Source organism: Aspergillus bombycis (genome assembly GCF_001792695.1).
Source record: "Aspergillus bombycis strain NRRL26010 chromosome Unknown contig00010, whole genome shotgun sequence".
NCBI lineage: Eukaryota > Fungi > Ascomycota > Eurotiomycetes > Eurotiales > Aspergillaceae > Aspergillus > Aspergillus bombycis.
In genome coordinates this window covers 1-18652 of record NW_019170012.1, presented here as the reverse complement: position 1 = coordinate 18652, position 18652 = coordinate 1, and the positions used below count along the sequence as shown (strand labels likewise).

General features: G+C 50.1%; 7 protein-coding genes across 7 annotated transcripts; 4 read left to right on the top strand and 3 right to left on the bottom strand.

Moving 5' to 3' along the window:
* Window positions 1-230: 230 nt before the first annotated feature.
* Window positions 231-1142, bottom strand: ABOM_004019 (RNA-binding signal recognition particle subunit SEC65; the record flags this gene model as incomplete). Its single annotated transcript, XM_022531149.1, has 1 exon — window positions 231-1142. One exon carries the CDS (start codon window positions 1140-1142, stop codon window positions 231-233), a length of 912 nt encoding a protein of 303 aa, XP_022392912.1.
* An 843-nt stretch (window positions 1143-1985) lies between these two features.
* Window positions 1986-3871, top strand: ABOM_004018 (aminotransferase, class III; the record flags this gene model as incomplete). Its single annotated transcript, XM_022531148.1, has 5 exons — window positions 1986-2033; window positions 2227-2614; window positions 2667-3013; window positions 3087-3539; window positions 3614-3871. The coding sequence occupies 5 exons, from the start codon at window positions 1986-1988 to the stop codon at window positions 3869-3871; spliced, it is 1494 nt and encodes a 497-aa protein (XP_022392911.1).
* A 226-nt stretch (window positions 3872-4097) lies between these two features.
* Window positions 4098-7200, bottom strand: ysh1 (cleavage polyadenylation factor subunit YSH1; the record flags this gene model as incomplete). Its single annotated transcript, XM_022531147.1, has 5 exons — window positions 4098-4654; window positions 4716-5373; window positions 5426-6563; window positions 6883-6980; window positions 7042-7200. Coding segments are annotated over 5 exons (2610 nt in total), but the record flags the coding sequence as incomplete, so codon positions are not given.
* Window positions 7201-7850: 650 nt separating this feature from the next.
* On the top strand, window positions 7851-9602 carry ABOM_004016 (uncharacterized protein; the record flags this gene model as incomplete). Its single annotated transcript, XM_022531146.1, has 2 exons — window positions 7851-8898; window positions 8956-9602. 2 exons carry the CDS (start codon window positions 7851-7853, stop codon window positions 9600-9602), a joined length of 1695 nt encoding a protein of 564 aa, XP_022392909.1.
* Window positions 9603-12745: 3143 nt separating this feature from the next.
* On the top strand, window positions 12746-15050 carry ABOM_004015 (putative protein kinase (Lkh1); the record flags this gene model as incomplete). The annotated part of the gene is made up of 7 exons (XM_022531145.1): window positions 12746-13009; window positions 13054-13584; window positions 13665-13743; window positions 13794-14141; window positions 14196-14658; window positions 14712-14799; window positions 14853-15050. The coding sequence occupies 7 exons, from the start codon at window positions 12746-12748 to the stop codon at window positions 15048-15050; spliced, it is 1971 nt and encodes a 656-aa protein (XP_022392908.1).
* Window positions 15051-16088: 1038 nt separating this feature from the next.
* ABOM_004014 (amidase) lies at window positions 16089-17696 on the top strand (the record flags this gene model as incomplete). Its single annotated transcript, XM_022531144.1, has 1 exon — window positions 16089-17696. The coding sequence occupies one exon, from the start codon at window positions 16089-16091 to the stop codon at window positions 17694-17696; it is 1608 nt and encodes a 535-aa protein (XP_022392907.1).
* A 143-nt stretch (window positions 17697-17839) lies between these two features.
* On the bottom strand, window positions 17840-18594 carry ABOM_004013 (GNAT family N-acetyltransferase; the record flags this gene model as incomplete). Its single annotated transcript, XM_022531143.1, has 2 exons — window positions 17840-18356; window positions 18530-18594. The coding sequence occupies 2 exons, from the start codon at window positions 18592-18594 to the stop codon at window positions 17840-17842; spliced, it is 582 nt and encodes a 193-aa protein (XP_022392906.1).
* Between the last annotated feature and the right edge of the window lie 58 nt (window positions 18595-18652).

The following is an 18652-nucleotide window of genomic DNA, read 5'->3' as shown; positions in this document are numbered from 1 at the left end:
CAGCATCTCGCACTGCAACTATTTACTCTGTACCGCGCTAATATCAGACAGACGGTAGTCGGCTGAAACCGCTTCGCAGTACCATTTTCGATTTCAACTTGGTATCAGAGAAGAGCATGGAAGCCCTCTATAGGTGTAAACAAACGCCTTACGCCCGGACAATGCAGCCAAAAACGTGTACACAATATGCACAGGTAGACAATCGTAATAATTCCATATGGCCGGCCACCTTAGGCCTTTCCCTTCTTCTTGTCCTTCTTTTTCTTCTCCTTCTCGCCACTGCCTCCGGACGGATCTCCTCCCATCATCCCGGCCAGCCCGGGCATTCCAGGGATCTGAGGCATTCCCGGCATACCTTGCATGTTCTGCATCTCGGCCATAGCATCCTTGAGCGGGTTATCGCTGACTCCACCGCCACTGTAGGCAGGCGAGTGGATCGGAAGAATTGAGCCGATCTTCCATCCGCGGGGAGCAGCGGGAGCAGGGGGGAGCTTGTCTGGCATGGGAAGACCACTGATTCTCAGACGGTAAGGCGATTGCTCGGTTGTTGGGTGAGCTTTAAGGTACTGGGCCACGAGGATATAAAGGTGGTGCTCTGAAGACAAGTTAGCAACATATCCTAGGCTAGCATCGGGACGTTCCCCAAATCCCGGCTTATAGAATAATGTCAAAGCACGCAAAAGGGAGGAGAACGGAAAGGAAAACACACTATTCTTAATCTTTGGGTTTGCCAGTTTCCCATCCTCGTCCTTCACCAGCACCCGCACTCGGCCTGGGTTCGCCCAATCCTTCGGGTGGAGTTTTTCCGGCTCGAATCCAACCTGCAATCCCAGCATCTGCGCAGCATCGACGATGTCTCGAGCCAATGGGTTCTCCACCGCCAGCTCTGCGCCGACCTTGCGGCCCTCGGCGCGGCTTCGCGATTTGTCGAAGTACACGGGATACAGGCACTGGTAGTGTTTCGGGATTTCGCGACGCGGTTCAGGGGCTGGCCTCATTGGTATCGACGAGGAACCCTGAGGGGAGATACCTGCGGCGGAGAGGAGGGATTCATTGGCGAAGTTGGAGGGCGTGGAGTCGGAGGGGAAAACCTCATCTGGATCGGAGTCGTACACCTCCTCTACCTGTGCGTGTCGCGACATGGCGATTTCAATCGATGGAGAGTATACGGAAGCGAATGGTTAAGGGGGACAACCGGACTGAATTTGGCGAGTCGAGGGGGTGGGTTGGGGTAACTGTCAGCCTATGTTGGCCTTTCTGTGCGGAATGGAGTTTTAGTGGCTCCAGTGCGGAGCGGAGAGTTTCCACCGCCCACCCGCGCGATAAGAGCTGTTCAGGTACGGCATCAACCTGGCTTTGGTGGGTGGTTCTTGCCGTGAAACATAGAGAGAACTATTCTATACTGAGATTTCCCTGTTAAATATCTTCTTGTTTAAATCCTTCTCTATGGATGAGCACTACATGCAGTGCGGTACCAATCCGATAAAGTTCTTACAATCGGCACGGCATGGAAAGTATATATATGGATTCGAGTACACAACAGGATTTACAGACTCAGAAATACCATGAACAAATTGGATCTTATGCGGTCAGAAAGTACTTTCGATTTGATTCACAAGGGGAACAATTGCTACTGGACTAACAACGTCTGACTCTAAATAGAGGAAAAGGAGAATGAAAGTCTATAGTAGTGATCGAAGCGTAAAGACACTGAGAAGTCTACCCACGACTGATCCTTACCAGGAAGATGGCGTATTAAAGTTGGTCCAGAATAAGAGATATAGCCTTATACTAGTAGTCTGCTACTGATTCACCATTCAGATCAAATGAGGTTTGCCCTACGTAGAGCCAGCCTCATTCATCACGTGTACGCCCATTTCCTCAATCAGCTGAACATGACGCTGAGGGAGAGACTCATTCTACCAATCTGGGAAACATACGCAATCAGCAGTGAGTCACAGCGATTGCTAAATTGCAACAATATCATGCGAGTCTCTACATGGAGCAGCACCGAACAGTCGGGCCGTCGGTGGGTGCGGCCAACCATCTGCTCGGGACCTCGATCGGCATGCGACCCCCGCCCTACCCCACAAATTGACAAGTTCTAGATAAGGCCTGAAGGCGAGTGTCCTGAGGATATAAAGGCTGATGTATTCCTCCGTCTGAGTGAAAGTTGCATTTGGCCTCGTATTCTTCTATTTATTTTTTTGATCGTCAACCTTGAAGATTCTCGACGCTTCACCAAATGCCTTGGTTGAAATTACTACTAGCCCGAGTCATCAACCAGTAGATCCATCAGTCATGACTGAAGGAATCAAGACTAGCGCTGTCCTTCACCGCGATACCCGCTTCCTCCCCAAGAAAGCAATAGATGGTAAGGGCTGCTACCTTTTTCTCGAAGATGGCACCAAGTTCCTCGACTCGACCGGTGGTGCAGCCGTATCCTGCCTCGGCCACGGGCACGAAAAGGTCAAGCAAGCCATCATCGACCAAACCAATAAGATATCATATTGCCATACCGCGTTCTTTAGTACCGAAGTATCCGAAGAACTAGCTCGATTCCTTGTCGATTCAACAGGCGGCAGGCTGTCGAAGGTGTATATGGTTAGTTCTGGTATGGTATGAGCCCCAAATGCTTGGATATAAACCTGACCTACCTCTACTAGGCTCCGAGGCAGTTGAGGCGGCCTTGAAATTAGCTCGACAGTATTTTCTCGAGCTCTCCACACCCCAACCTCAACGCACCCGGTTCATCGCCAGGAAGCCCTCGTATCATGGGATCACCTTGGGCGCACTAGGGGCGGGAGGACACGTCCTTCGACGACAGCCGTTTGAGCCATTACTCCCGCAAAATAACTCCCATGTGTCCCCTTGTTACTCTTACCGGGGCAAGCACAATGGCGAAACAGATGCGGACTATGTTGCTCGACTTGCTGCAGAGTTAGACGCCGAATTTCAACGCGTTGGCCCGGAGAATGTCTGTGCCTTTATTGCAGAGCCGGTTGTCGGAGCTGTGAGTACCATATCCCTACTCTGGATGCATGCTCTTCCATGAAACAGCGACCCTAATATTTGGATCCTCACAGGCATTGGGCGCCGTCCCCGCCGTCCCCGGCTACTTCAAAGCCATGAAAGCGGTGTGCGAGAAATATGGAGCGCTTCTCATCCTGGACGAAGTAATGAGTGGGATGGGGCGCTGTGGAACGCTGCACGCATGGGAGCAGGAAGATGTGATTCCTGACCTCCAGACTATCGGCAAAGGCCTCGGAGGTGGATATGCCCCCGTATCTGGTCTTCTGATCGGAGAGAAGATCGTGCAGACATTGGATAAAGGCACAGGCGTTTTCCGTCACGGGCAGACATACCAGGGCCATCCCATGTCGTGTGCTGCTGCGCTAGCTGTGCAGAAGGTCATCCAAGAAGAGAACTTACTGGAGAATGTGCGGGATATGGGGATTTACTTGGAAAGCCAGCTTAAAGCTCGGCTGGGCGATCACCCCTATGTGGGGGATATTCGTGGGAAGGGGCTATTTTGGGGGGTGAGTTCAAAGTTACTCAGGAATCTGTGCGGGTCCTTCTATTCAGAAAAAAAACTAACGGATGGGCATCATAGATTGAGTTCGTTACGGATAAACTCACTAAAGAGCCCTTTAGCCCCGAGCTGGGGGTGGCCGCTCATATCCAGGAAACTGGTTTGGATCCGGCATACGGAATCTCGCTGTATGCGGCTACAGGGTGTGTGGATGGAACACGAGGAGACCATGTCCTCCTCGCACCTCCGTATAATGTGACGAAGGATGAGATTGATCTTATTGTGGAGACCACTGCTAGAGTCCTGGGTCAAGTTTTCACCAAGGTAGTGAAGGTTTGAGCGACTGGCATGGTTATTTAAGGGGTTAGGAACTGTAGTGAGATCAATAAACGTATACAAGAATGGTTCTGGTAGTAGTAGTATGAGCTGGTGTTGATTTAGACTATATGTGATGAAAGTACAACGCCCTCACAGTCAAACCAACCCAAACACTCAGCCGGGTATTCACTTTATTGAGCTGTGGAACAACCGAGAAATCTATAATACACAACATATAATGGTCACATTAGGCAGTCGCATCAATCTCAGCACCATTGGAAGCAAGTATTTCTTTCAGCTTCTCCTTAGTTTCTCCATTTGTTACAGTAGCAGACGGAGGGCCCTCAGCCCACATGCCAGCAACTGTTTCCACCGCACGTTCGACGACAACTCGAACCCTGTCTCTCATCACCGCATTGGCACACTCAACTTCAAGATCCTCAAGCCATACCCGCGCAATATGCTTGTCGACTTTGATCTCAATTCCGGGAACCGGGATTCCCAGAGCGTGAAGTCGCGCAAGTTCAGCGGCTTCCAGGTCAGCTAACCTTTCTTCGTCGTCGTCGTCGTCTTCCTCTTCTTCTTTAGGAGTCTGCTCCGCAGCAGTTTCGTTCTTCGTTGCCCCGTTGGTGAGTTGAGTAGTGGGTAGTCGTGGACGTTCAATGGGTGATATGTCCGATCCGAACTGTGCCTCAAGCATCATGAGAAGGCGTGCGAAACGTTCTTCAGGGTCGAGCTGTGAATGAGGGTTGGGAAGTTCAAGGGTGTGGTGGTGGTGGTGATGGTGCTTTTGCTTGGCGGACTCTGTACAGGTAGTGTCAGTAACTAAAAGTGGTCGCCCATATAGTGTGAATATGTGACATACGCTTTACAGACGCAGGGCTGCTTTCAACGGTGAGCAGGACTGCCATGACGGCATCGGCAACCCCATCGTTCATCATATTTCCTTCCCACTCAAGCTCGACCTCGCGTGTACGAGGGAAATAGCGAATGACTACACAACCCATGACAAGATAGGCCTGTTCATTTTCAATAGGAATTTCTTCGTCGGCAGCTTCCTCCTTCAGTTTGGATTCTTCTTTAGAACCCTTCTCGTCCTCCACAAGCTCCTCCTTGACGTCGGTCTTCGGGCCAATCTCCTCGATAGCACCGAAAGTACCCTCGAGGGCCCATTTGATCAAGTCCATACTCGCCGAGCTGAGGGTTATATGTTGCTTGCAAGTGATAGTTGTCGTAGTTAGACCAGCATATTCGCGCAGATCATCAGGCGCCATCAATGATAAATTGAATCCGTTTTGAACGAGAACACCGGCCATGAGGTGGCCGTCGTCTTGCTCCGAAGGAGGCGCAATTTGGGCTAGTTTCCCGACGACTTTCGCGATTTTGTCCTTCTTGAAAGGGATGCGGACTTCTTCACAATTTGCTGGTGTATATACCTTGACCTTTACAGTCTTCTCTACATTCAGACTGAGAAGCTTCGATTTCAGTCGCATCATCTGATGTTTTTCGCCGTGAACAAGGATCTGGGATACAGTCAGGGATCTGGTATAAGGGTATCATGGACAAGGAACATACCACAACAGGTGCAGAAACTTCTTCAATGAAGTTGCGATTTTCAACGCCATCAACATGAGCTGCAAAACTGATTTCGTCCACAGTGCATCTCCTTGGAATCATAACTTTCTGTTCTTCATCATTGCCGCCCCTTCTTGCCAGCCCAGTCGCCGCTCTTGACATCACGGCTGGAATTTGCTCGGGCTCATTAAGTAACTGCTTGGCCATTGTGCCCTCCACACTGTAACCAGTCATAACAACACCGTTGCGTTCATTTGGGGCCCAGCGCTCAAGAAGTTCCCTGCTTGTACCAGTCTGTAGCATACCCGGGGAAGCCAGCATCACACAGCCCCCTACATCATCGAAACGTTCCAAGCTTCGCAAACTCCTAACGAATCTAAAGTCCCAGGGCCCAGCGCTGACGCTCTTGTCACCGCTAGCTTCCGCCTCCGCCATACGCTGTCGAAAGAGTCGTTTGATATTGTCATTCATTGCGCCAATATATGTCTGATATACAACCATGCATCTTCGGGCTGTATTTCCAATGTAGTAAATAGGCATTTTCTGCAGTTCAGGGTGTTTCTCCCAGTACTCATCAAGAATAAGCAGTAACTCTTGGGCACGGCCAAGAGCAAAGACAGGCATCAAGACTCTACCACCGCGATTCAAGACCCCGGTGATTGACTTCATAAGTGCCGCTTCACGTTCCAAGCGAGGAGGGTTGGATGAGATCCCAAATGTCGACTCCGTAATAAGTACATCAATTTTTATTCCCTTTGGTACTTCAGCCGGAATTAAGTGTCGGTCTTCTTCACGTGAGTAATCGCCGGTAAAGAGGATATTCAAGCCAGCTATTGAAACCAAGAACATAGCGGCACCAAGGACATGACCGGCAGGGAAAGGAGTGATGCGGATGCTGTTGATTGTGTGTGTTGTATTGAAATCAATTGTTTCAATCAGAGGAAGTGTAGACAAATGGTCATGTTCGGTATAAAGAGTGGTGCGTTGATCCGACGAAGACGCAGTATTGCTGACCCGTACATTGTCCTGAATGAGCCATTTGTAGATAGCCTTAGTCGCATGCGTCATAAAGACGCGACCTTTGAAGTTCGTCTTGCTGAGGACATAAGGGAGAGCGGAAGAATGATCAACGTGAAAACTAAGTAGGAATCTATCAGTCACCTGCTTGACCTAAGGTATCCAGAAGAGACTAAGGACACCGGGTCAAGAACGCCAAAGCGATGCACGGATACAGAGATACATTCGGAGCACAGGATAAATAGCTAGTATATATTGTATTGTGTTTCTCGTATACATGGGAGGAAGTAAGCTCTGCATCGAGGAGAACCCGCCTTCCACTGATGACAGATTTATCCAGTTTCAAGCTCCCGAGGACCGAAGGAACCGCATGGCAAGTGGGAATGGCTATGGACCACGATGGACTTCGCAAATACAAAGGAGAGGAGTAAATTACATACTGGCTAATCAAAAGGATATCCACTGTGCTCAAGTCGAATTCGTCGAAGAACGGAAGAGCAGAGAAACCCTCTTTCGCAGGATGCATACCGGCGTCAAGCTGTCAGGAAGGGATCAGTCAGCCTTAACTACCCATGAAAGAAGTCCATGTAGCTACACACCATCACTGTTTTCCCCTTATACTGAATAATGTGACATGATCGGCCAACCTCATTTCCTCCGCCTAGACAGTAGAACCCCAGCTCGTCGGACGGGTCGACGGGCTCATCGTCGACCGAGGCATTCAAAGCCGATGCCTTCCGTTTGGTCGCCATGATGTACTATGCTTAGCAAGTTCTCTGAGAACCATTCATCTATATTTTCCGTCACAGTGGCCCTTCCGAGGATAAAGCGCAATATTAGCGCAAAGACGGACTAAGGAGACTATCCCTCTTATGTAACACTTAAAATGTTGGGGGTAGATCAGCCATGGCAGGCGTGTAATATGATAGAGCAAGAGCCTATGATCTGGGTGGCAGCGGTGAATGAGAACTCCCCGACTGATGCCTTGCGCAAGTCTGGCAATCCGTGTTGATCTCAAAAAGAGCATCAATGGGAGTAACAGTTGGAACTCAAGAAACGCGCTTCCGCCGCCCGACTTACCTAATTTGACACGTGACTCAATGGGATCCGCAAATCTTGTCAAGGAAAAGCTCCCTTTCCATCTGCGAACAACACGGTTAGACCCGGTCGATTCACCACGCACGCATCTATTCTTCTGTGAGGGTACATTTGTTGGACTTACTTGACGACTCTATGTTGGACGCTATTTCCTGAGATGGTTACAGTTGGCGGCGGTGGCGGTTCGAGCAATCCGCTCAGTTTCGACTTTCGCGCGGGTGTGGCCTTTGCATCTCGATAGACGTGACCGAATCTACAAACGATATCCTGTACGAATTTACCACATAAGAATAAAGCAACACAAGTCACCATGGCGCAAACACAACCGCAGCAGTTCTCCCAGTCTTTCTCCCCTCCGGGGTCCTCTCCCTCTCCGGGAGCAGCTTCCCCGGTGAATGGTGGCGTCCCTCCACCGGTCAAACGACAACACCTCTCACCTCTCCCGCAATCACCTTATGCTTCACCGAGCTTTGGAACGTTACAACTACCTCAAAACCAACCGATACCTGTAAATGGCGCGAACTTGAACGGCGCGGGTCAACAAACACCACAACCACCCGCTCCCCCACCTGCAGGCACAATGGGACCACCTTCCCGGCCGGTTGAGAAAGCGACAGATGCCGCAGAGCTTACAGATGTCCTGGCTTCATCTGGTATCGATGTTAGGGAAGAAGAAGCGTTTCTTACCAGCAGTTACTCAGCTCCGGGGACCCAGGCACAGCAGCCTCCAAGACCCCAACAACCTCTCCCGCAGCAACAGCCACAACCTCCGCTGAATACATCCTTTACATCACAAGCTTCAACAATATCAACACAGCCTAGCTTCACAGAACCCTCACCATACAAACCGCCAGCAACTCAGGAGTCATTCTATTCTGAGCCACCAGCGCCAGCCCCTGCCCCGTTTAAAGATCCCAATGAACCAACGCGAGAGGATACCGAAGCAGCTAGACGTGCCCAGTACCATCTACAAGAACCATTCTTATTGACGAAAGTTTTGGAGCAAAAGCTGCAACGACGTGGCTTTGAGCTTGGGGTTCGTATACCAGCTGAAGGCTTGTTTCATCCGGTACCAGGCCGTCCGCAACCGATCGAAGTTACCGGACCCGACGGATCATCTGTTGTACGTACCGGCCAGACCATCTTGAATCAAGAAGGGGCGCCCTTGGTGGACATCCTTAACTTAATGTCAATTTCTTGCGAAGAGCGATTGCGGGGCGTTATTGACTACTCTTCTACACTTGCACGAAGCCGACGCGCCCACTCACATGGAGTCGTACCTGTTGAATTCAAGGACATGGCTGTTTCGGCTGGTGTTCCTAGCGGGGCCGGGGCAGGTGACAAAACACCCCTCAAACGTGGGTTAAACTCTTGGCAGATGGTTCTTATCTTTGACGGTGGCTAACAAAACATAGGACCTCATTCAGCGACCGAGCAAACTACAGCTAAATCATTAGCTGAGAGATATCGTGCGCTAATGGAAAGGGACAACTCTAGCGAAGAAAGCCGAGCTGCCAAACGCGCCAAGCGCAGTGCGAATGCTATCCTAGGCGAAGGCGGACCGGTGAGGGCCGAGTCCGTAGATATACCTGGCTCCGGTGCTTCCACGCCGATCCCAGAAAAAGCCCCGAGCATCGATAAGAAGGGAATATCTAAGAAGGAGGCTCGGAAGCTCATGGATGCGAAGGCAAGCGAGGCCCAACAACACCAGCAGTCTGTGGAAACCGCACGACTCGCCACCAATAGCATGCTCTCAGGTCGTATGTTTGGAACCAAAAAGTCCTACTCGTGGTTGAATCGGGGGGCAGCAGCCACCACCAGTGGCTTTTCTACACCATCACGTGTCAGTACCGCGACTCCAAGCGGGACTAGCTCTGAGAAACCTGGCCGTGAACCAGCCGCCGTGCCCGCGAAGCGACTGGGAATGTGGCGGGAGGACAAAGACAAGGGCTCGGGGGTTCAGGTCCGAGACATCTTATTCATGCTCGAACTGGATGGCAGAGGTTCCCGACACGTACAGAAAGCGTATTCGAAGGATTTGAAGGAAGACCGAATAGACTGAACGGGCCTTCCTCATGTCCGATATGAAATGAACCGTTGATGCTAGTTTCGTTGCATTCTCGACTTAGCATTTGATCTTTCTTGTCTTTCGAGGTTCGCACAGTTACTGCGCAGGACCGTGGTCTCTGGCGTTGCGGTCGGTATATTCTCTTTTTGCTCGACACCTCCGCCTCGGGTGTCTCACGCCTGTTCATGTATTTTTCTCCGCGTGCATTTTTTTTTCCCTCGAGGCCGGAAGGGAGTCACTGCATATGTGTGCCGTTTCTTTTTTATGGCCTACTACTACTACTACTACTATTACTACTATTATCACGAGTACTCGATTTAATTGGGGCGGGATCTTTTTTTTTTTTTTTTTTTTTCTTTTTTTTGCAGAGGCCACTGCAGGATACAATCACCTTGCTTCTTATACCCTTTGTGACGGTAAGGGGGGAAAACTATAAAAATCAGATAACTTGATGAATGTAAACTTGGTCTGATTTCTTTCTCCAACCCCGATCGACCGGTGATAGTAGAAGATAAAACTTGCCAGGTAAGTCACGACGAACTGTGTCCGGAGTACTGAGAGGATGTAGTATACATACTCAGGTCACGTTCCAGAGTCCCATTCCACCTCGGTCTACTCCGTACTCTGGATTGCTGTACTGGGGTTAAGGCCGGGACGTGAACTTGTTGCGGGAACCGCTACGCACCAGACACGCAAGCAGAAGATCTCATGCGGAGATCGCATCGTCATCACATTAAGCAGCACCCACATTGCCTTTCACAGCCACGGGGAACACATCAATTAACCTTACAAGAGCAAATACTGAGGGATCCGCGAAGACTTTTCTCCGGTTAAACCTTGTCGTGGTGACAGTACCAGATTCGAAGTGTCAAAAGACTGAAATTGAGGTTGAGTCGATGAACAAGATGACATCAGTTCGCAGGGAGCCAAGGGAACCTGACCAAAAAAAAGCGGAGGGGCTCCATCCAATCCCGTCCAATCAATCGCCCCAGCGGCGCCATCACCTGGCTGGGACTAGCGTTGTATGTATGTATGTCTGTCTGTCTGTCTGTCTGTCTGTCTGTCTGTCTGTCTGTATGCACTAAATGTATGTAAGTGCCGGGGAAAAAAAAAAAAAGAAAAAAAAAGAAAAAAAGAAGCAAGTTTAGGTAGTGAGTTCCTCCTAGATACATAGTAGTAGTAAGTAAGTATGTATGTATGTACCTACTTTAGGGGATTAAATTTCAAAATCCTTCTGCCAGGGAAATAATGAGGTAAAGCTATGTCTCAGACTTTCAGTACAAGAGATTTTTGCGTCCCTTCGTCGACAAGTGGTTGCTCCGGTCGACTGGAAACGCCTTCTACACCCAGGGCTTCTCCGTCGCCACACCGTGGCCAACCAACATCAGATCGACATTGAGGAAAGGGGGGGAAAAAAATCCTAGTAGTACTTCCCCTAATTATGATATCTATTGGCATTTGAAAGAATTTGATTTATTTTAAATTATTTAAAGAATGTTTCTGCATCCGGGAAGGAAACAGAAATTCAAAAAAAGAAAAATGAGCAAATGCAAATGAGGAGTCTGATGGATCTGCTCTGAGGACGGCGGTATTTAGTATTTCTTTTTTTTTTTTCTCTCTCTTTTTACCTATAAATGGGAGTGGATGGGACGATTAAGGCTAGACTCCCGGCGCTATTCATCAGTGGGTTGCCCCGGGCGCTGCACTTTGATGAGCCTTGCGATCTGCGAGGGAGCTCCATGGCTGTGTGAGAGAGTGTGTGTGCGATGGGTAAATGTCGGCTGGTGTGTCGTTTCCATGGGGGCTTCTTTTAGGGGCGATATCTATATAACTCCTTGTACAGACATACAGAGTATGTCTGTACTGTATTAATTGTGTATGAATGTATGTCCTTTAGTAGTATAACCGAACAGGACAACAACCCTAAGACACGGTGAAGAGATCATGGATATGACCTTGCCTGTGTCTTTTGCACGATCTGAATCTGCTTCACGATGCAAATAGATTAATTAATTAGATTAATTCCCTGTCGATTGAACGGCGGTCCACCCCAGAGGGAGGAGTTGTTGGAACACCGCTGGTGCGTGTCATAACCGAGCACCAATACCTCCTTGACCTCCACGAGTTGCCCATGAATTAATGCCATTGGCATTTGCCAAAACATCCTCGTCGTCCGTGTGTCGTCGTTTCGGCGGATTCTCCTCAATGCAATCAATATCGGTCTTTTGATATTTTTACTAGAATTCTTCCTCTTCTTCTATATAATATAATTATTTCAGTATTATTATAATCATTATTATTAGGTGCAGAATCATGCCTTTTACCTGATCGATCTTTTTATTTTATTTTGTTGTATTGTTTTATTCTCCCCTTTTATGATTTCTTTTGTCGAAGATAAAATACAGACATAATTGTTTCTATCCTATTGATCCGTTTCGCCTCAGCACCGCAGCCTCACATCTCTCTCTCTCTCTCTCTTTCTATTACCCTTCCACTCTGTCCAGGTAATAAATCATACTAAAGGATATCACCTGTTCATTGCTCCCCCTGCTTGGTTTTTTACGGACCGAAACCGATGCCAATGGTACAGCCCATTGTCCAAGCAAAGCAAATCAGACAAACGTGAATCCTACCGTTCCCTCCATCCAATTTATTCCCATATTTTCCCCATTTCCTACTAGTATTTGACCTCTGAAGGCGTCGCTGCTCCGACCGCCTCTCAGTCATCATCCCCCACGCCTCTCAACCGCTTTCCTTCCTACGACCTCTCGCTCTCCCTCTCCCATCTCCTTCCTGTCTTCTCTCTCATCTTGATCGCCTCTCTGTCTATATTTCGTGGGACGACTTTGCTTCATTCCCCTTTTCCTTGCGTCCTTTCTTCCTTTTTTCTTTGCGCTGTCTCAATCGGATTCGCCGTCTATCAATCGACTGGGAGCATTACGAGAAACTCCGGGTTTCCGACCTGGTGTTTCGAGTCCCCTGTCTTTGCACCTCCCTCCTCCCCCCCCCCCCAAAAGTAGATTACGACGGTCTACTGCGATCCGACGGTGTTAAACCTCTCCTCCCCTTCATAATTCTTCCCTCGTGTTTCGCCAGCATCCGCCGCTCCGACGACCGGCGGGATTTCTCTCCTCATCATGTCTACTCCCTCCACCGCCACTGCGACACACCCTACGCATCATCAGCAGCACTACGGATATCCTCACCACCCGCCCTACCAACCGAACCCTCCCTATCCGACCACGTCCGCCGCGGCCACCTCTCGCCTGGCCACCACCTATCCCTACGCCGTCAACCCGGCAACGGCCACCCTACCCTTCACACAATCTCCCAAGATCGTCTCGGCGGCTCCCACGCCGACAGCGACGACGACCACAACCATGCCCCCAACCCACAATGGGGTCAGCACTAGCGCGGCCCAACCCAGACCGGAAGGAGGAAAAAGCCAGACTGGGGCGAGTTCTATAAGAACGGTATCCCGAAGGAAGTTATTGTCATCGATGATACTCCGCCGCCGGCGGAGCAGTCCAAGGGCTCCGCTCGCAGTTTCGCGGCGACGTCGACTGTAACGGCGGCCTCCAACGGAAATCCGCCTCAGCCCGCGGGAAAGAAACGGCGCACGGGAGTCGAATCTGCGTATGATGTAACATATTATGATCGTCCGTCGTTCTCGATCAATCCTCAGAATTATGGAGAGAATTCCTCCGCTGGCTCGATTTCCACAGATCGTACGACGTCTCTGCACACCACTGCACCCACTTCGCTTTCTCAGGGAAGCTCTGGTGCGAGCAACGGTGTTTACTATGAGGATGCTAATATCGGACAAAAACGGAAACGGGTTACCACCCGCAAATCCGCTCGAGACGAGCAGAAACGGCGAGAGCTAGAGAACGCCGGTGATGCGTTTTTGAACTATATTCCACCTCCCAAGCCAATCATCAAGGCAAAAGATGTTCCAGTGCCTGTTATTCGGGACGTGAGTGACTCCTACTCTTTTTTTTTTTAAAAAAAAAAAAAAATATTATCTTCAGAGTGGCCGTATTTAACCCACTGTAGTACGCAAACCGAGGAGAAAAGTTCGATGACGATGACGGTCATTATATTGTGACACCAGATACCCCATTAACAGACCGATGTAGGTAGCACCCGAGGACTGGATGTACTCGCTTGACTGACACTTCATAGATTCGATCATAAAACTCCTGGGCCAGGGGACGTTTGGAAAAGTGGTTGAAGCGTATGATAAGCACCGCAAGACTCGCGTTGCGGTCAAGATCATTCGTTCCATCCAAAAGTATCGTGACGCGTCGCGGATTGAGCTTCGAGTGTTGTCAACGTTGGCTTCGAACGACAGGCAAAATCGAAACAAATGCATCCATTTACGCGATTGCTTTGATTATCGCAATCACATTTGCATTGTCACGGATTTGCTTGGGCAAAGTGTTTTTGATTTTCTGAAGGGCAACGGTTTCGTTCCCTTCCCCAGCAGTCAAATTCAGAATTTTGCTCGGCAGTTGTTCACCAGCGTGGCATGTAAGTGCTTCTATCGTCCAAATCATTGGTAAAATCGATGCTGATATCACATAGTTCTGCACGACCTCAACCTGATTCACACCGACCTTAAGCCCGAAAACATCCTCCTTGTCAGTAATGCTTATCAAACGTTCACCTACAACCGCACGATCCCATCGTCGTCACACGCAATCTCCCGCAGCGCACGTCAAAGACGAGTTTTGTTGGACAGCGAGATTCGTCTGATTGATTTTGGATCCGCGACCTTTGATGACGAATATCACTCTTCCGTTGTCTCCACCAGACATTATCGGGCGCCAGAGATCATTCTGAATCTCGGCTGGAGTTTCCCTTGCGATATTTGGAGTATCGGCTGTATACTGGTCGAGTTCTTCACAGGGGACGCTCTTTTCCAGACCCATGACAATTTGGAGCATCTTGCCATGATGGAGGCTGTAATAGGCGACCGGATTGATACTCGTCTCGTACGACAAGTAATGCAAGGCGGACGGGGTGGGAACCAGAATCAGGCCGCCAAGTATGTTCCATCAACACCCCCTCAGGTGCTGAACAAGTGCTAATCGGCGTTAGATACTTCGTCCGCAACAAGCTCGATTATCCCAACGATGAAACTACTCGTGCTTCGCGGAAGTATGTGAGGGCTATGAAACAATTGACGGTATGTTTTTGGTTACGCCGTTCAACTTCTGAGGTCGTTGCTAACTGTAGCAGGATTTTATCCCCACCTCCACCAAGTTCCACCGCTTATTCCTGGATCTGTTACAGCGCATTTTCGTTTATGACCCGAAAAACCGGATCACAGCCAAGGATGCTCTCAAGCACCCCTGGTTCAAAGAGTCAATAGTGGACGATGGCACTGAAGCTCTGCGGATTGGGGAACAGTTGCAGCGCAACACCCAACGCCGCTAGACTGACACGCACACAAACCTCTAATGAGTACCTTTCCGGCGAATCCTCGTCGTGTTGATCTCAAGTGGCTATATGACACTGGTGCCTCGATGGCCAGCCAGTCTGTAATTTGCATGAGTACGGGTTTATAAGTTACGATAGATGGTTTATTCTTTTGGTTATATGCATCATCGAAATGGCAGCCACGCCCACGATGATTGATAATGCAGTGGAGACTACCGAGAGGTTGTCTCTGGGGCTGGGGTGGAATGCCGGCTGGATAAATTGCCCGGATCATCTAGCGGTTCTTCGAAAAAGCCATCGATATCTGAAGGTATCCAGCGACCGGAACGGATGGGCAAAAGTGTAACGACGCCAGTATGGGTTCTTATCAATTTATTTATTACGGAGGACATGCTGTTTTTATTTCATTCTATTCACTTCTCTTCGCACAACTGGGGGTCAGGATCTGGGGCTTGTGGGATATGGTCTTGTTTTTTTTTTTTTTTCCTTCTTTACTTCGTTTGATATCTTCGCATCGTGGATGTGCTTCATTCTTATCGGATTTTATTCATCGTCTTCTGGGGCGCTCTGGTGATATGATACAGGATTATATCTTGCATAGTTGTCTGGTATATTGTTCTTTCTTTCGCTCTCGCGGTAGTGAGTTTGACGGTCACTACGATCAGTGCCATCGAGTCTTCCTCGGTGGCCAGAATGATGCCTTCGCATGTTCTCCCTCGCCTGTCGGAGGGATTCTGATGGGTTGCCTTTGTACTTATAGGACTATACGACCCCTATACGTTAACGACTGTTGAAAATGGTTTCTTTTCCGTTCTTCTGCTAGGATGACGCGATGGCGGCTCATCTCGGACTTGATGCGATGATGACCAGCAAATCACGATATATCTCAGACGACACTCCGGTACGATCTAAGCTCGATAGTCACGCTAGTGGCATAGACTACGGCCAAATACCCCTCATTATCGAACCCCTCATGTTATATACGCTCGGAATGGTCTCATTGGCAGCCCACATCCACCTCTCTCTCGACACATCATGGGCAGTATTAAGACCAACCCGGACGTCCCTTTCGCACTTCATGAGCTCACAATCCCTCAATATCACTCGGTACTTATTCAGAGACGAACGACATGCGTCGCAACGATCACAGCGTATATCACCCGGATACACCAGTACAATAGCACTTTGAAAGCGATTCTAACCGTCAACCCTAACGCCCTGCATGAAGCCTACCAGAAAGACCAAGAACTTGCGTCTTGCGTTGACAACACCGACAAGGACAACTCTAAGCCCACTCTCCGGCCCCTGCACGGCGTCCCAGTAATTTTAAAAGACACCTATACGACAGCCTTTCTTCCCACTACGTCTGGCGTTCAAGCTCTTCGCACATTAACAACCGACACCTCATGCACAGTCGTGCAGAACCTCCTGGACAAGGGCGCCATTATCTTGGCCAAGTCCAACCTGCACGAGTTCTCGCTGGAGGGAATCACACTCTCCTCCCTCGGCGGCCAAACCCTAAACCCCTACGATCTCACCCGCACCCCTGGCGGCTCCTCCGGCGGCACGGCCGTCGCCCTGGCGACTAATATGGGATTGGTAGGCTGTGGCGGCGACACAATGAACTCACTGCGGTCTCCAGCGTCTGCCTGTGCAGTGGTTGGCTTCCGGCCGACTCGCGGCCAGGTCTCCCGACAAGGCATCGTTCCAGTTACAGAAACACAGGACGTAGCCGGGCCGATGGGTCGGACGGTAGGGGACGTGCGGATTCTCTTCGAGGCAATGAGAGGAGAAGATACGGGAGACCCCGCGACTCTGAATCCGCGACGGCATCAATCAGTCAGTCACATGCGTGCGTCCAAGATAAAACTAGGCGTCTTGAAAGACTACTTCAGTGACGGAACCACGAGCGAAGGTTTGACGATCAACAAAGTCATCTGTGACGCACTAGCCAGACTTGGAACCAACCCACCATCCATTGACCTTGTTGAGATCCCTCATCTGCCCGACTGGGACGTCTCACACCTCCGCAATACAGCAGACACCCAAGCTTACGAATTCCGCACGGTACTCGACGCATTTCTCAACGCACAGACCGTAACCACACCGCACCAATCCTTGGCCGCCATCGCAGCAAGTGGTCAATACAACGCCCAGGCCATGACGGCCGTCTTTGCCCAGACACTCCAAGGCGGTGAGTTTACTCCCACAAGCCCCGAGTACCACTCCCGACTGGAGAGGATAGAATCCCTCAAGGCGTCAGTGGAGCGGTGTTTCCAGGAGCATGGACTCTCAGCCTTGGTGTATCCACATCAGAGACAGCTTGTCGCCAGTGTGGGGTGCACAGTGCAGCCGGGTAGAAATGGGATTTTGGCGGCGTTGACAGGACGGCCGGCGATTTGTTTCCCTGGTATGTGGAACCATACCCAATGCGCCTTTGTGGCGCATACCTGGATAGATCCTCGACCGTCAAGTGCTCATCTCTTTACAGCAGGATTCAGTCCCGAGACGCCCTCCGCACCACTGGGCATCCCCATCGGCATCGAACTGATGGGCCAACCCTGGAAAGACCAGGAACTGCTCGTCCTCGCGCAGGAATTCGAATCCGTCCTCGCAGCACGGAAACCGCCCATTCTCCCCTAAACTAACTATATACATAACATCTAGACAGGTACAGTATACCCATATATAACCTTGGCAACTCTTGCCCTCGACATGTACATTTGCCAATCGTGAACCATATTATTCAAACCAATACCTGAAAATCTAAATTCCTCCTCCCAAGATCATCTACAAACTCCCCAACCAACCCAAACCCACACTTCCTCAGCACCGCCTGACTCCCTAAGTTCTCCTTCGCAGTAGCAGCCCACAACCCCTCGACAACCAAAACCGCCGCCTCCTCCTCCCCCCCCTGCCCCCTGCCCCTGCCCCTCTAAAGCCCGCTTAATCTCCTCAAAATGGCCCAGCAGCCCCCTCGCCGCCTCAGTCGCATACCCTTTCCCCCACGCCCCAACATGAAACCCATACCCCAGCTCCCAGCGCACCCGATTCGACCCCACCGGATCCAAAGGCATCGCCAACCGCTTAATCCCCATGGTCCCGATGACCTTCGACCCCGGAAATGCAGCACTGGGCTGTAGTTCCCGAACCGCGAATATGACATTCGGACTAGACTTCTTCTTCTCCTTCTCCTCCTCCTTCGTCGGGGATACCGTAGTCTCATCGGCCTCAGGTCCCAACGAGCGAGATAACATCCAATCTATCGTCTGCGAGATACTCAAATCCGGTGTTCCCTTTGACCTGTTTAAACAATCGCACCCGTCAACACTGACCAAACAACACACACTATAACAGATACCAGAAACCAAGATCACAATAACCAGGGGGGGGGGGGAAACCACAGAAGAAAGGAACAGAATAGAATAGAGAAACGAACCCCCATTTCGCAACCGCCGGATCGGCGCATCTCATACACATCCTCCGCGTCCGAGAGGACGAGGGGGCGGATGTCGAGGCGGGCAGTCTGGATGGATATCATTTCGAAGATGCTTGGGTATATTATAATTGTATGTATAGAAAAAAAAAAAAAATAAAAA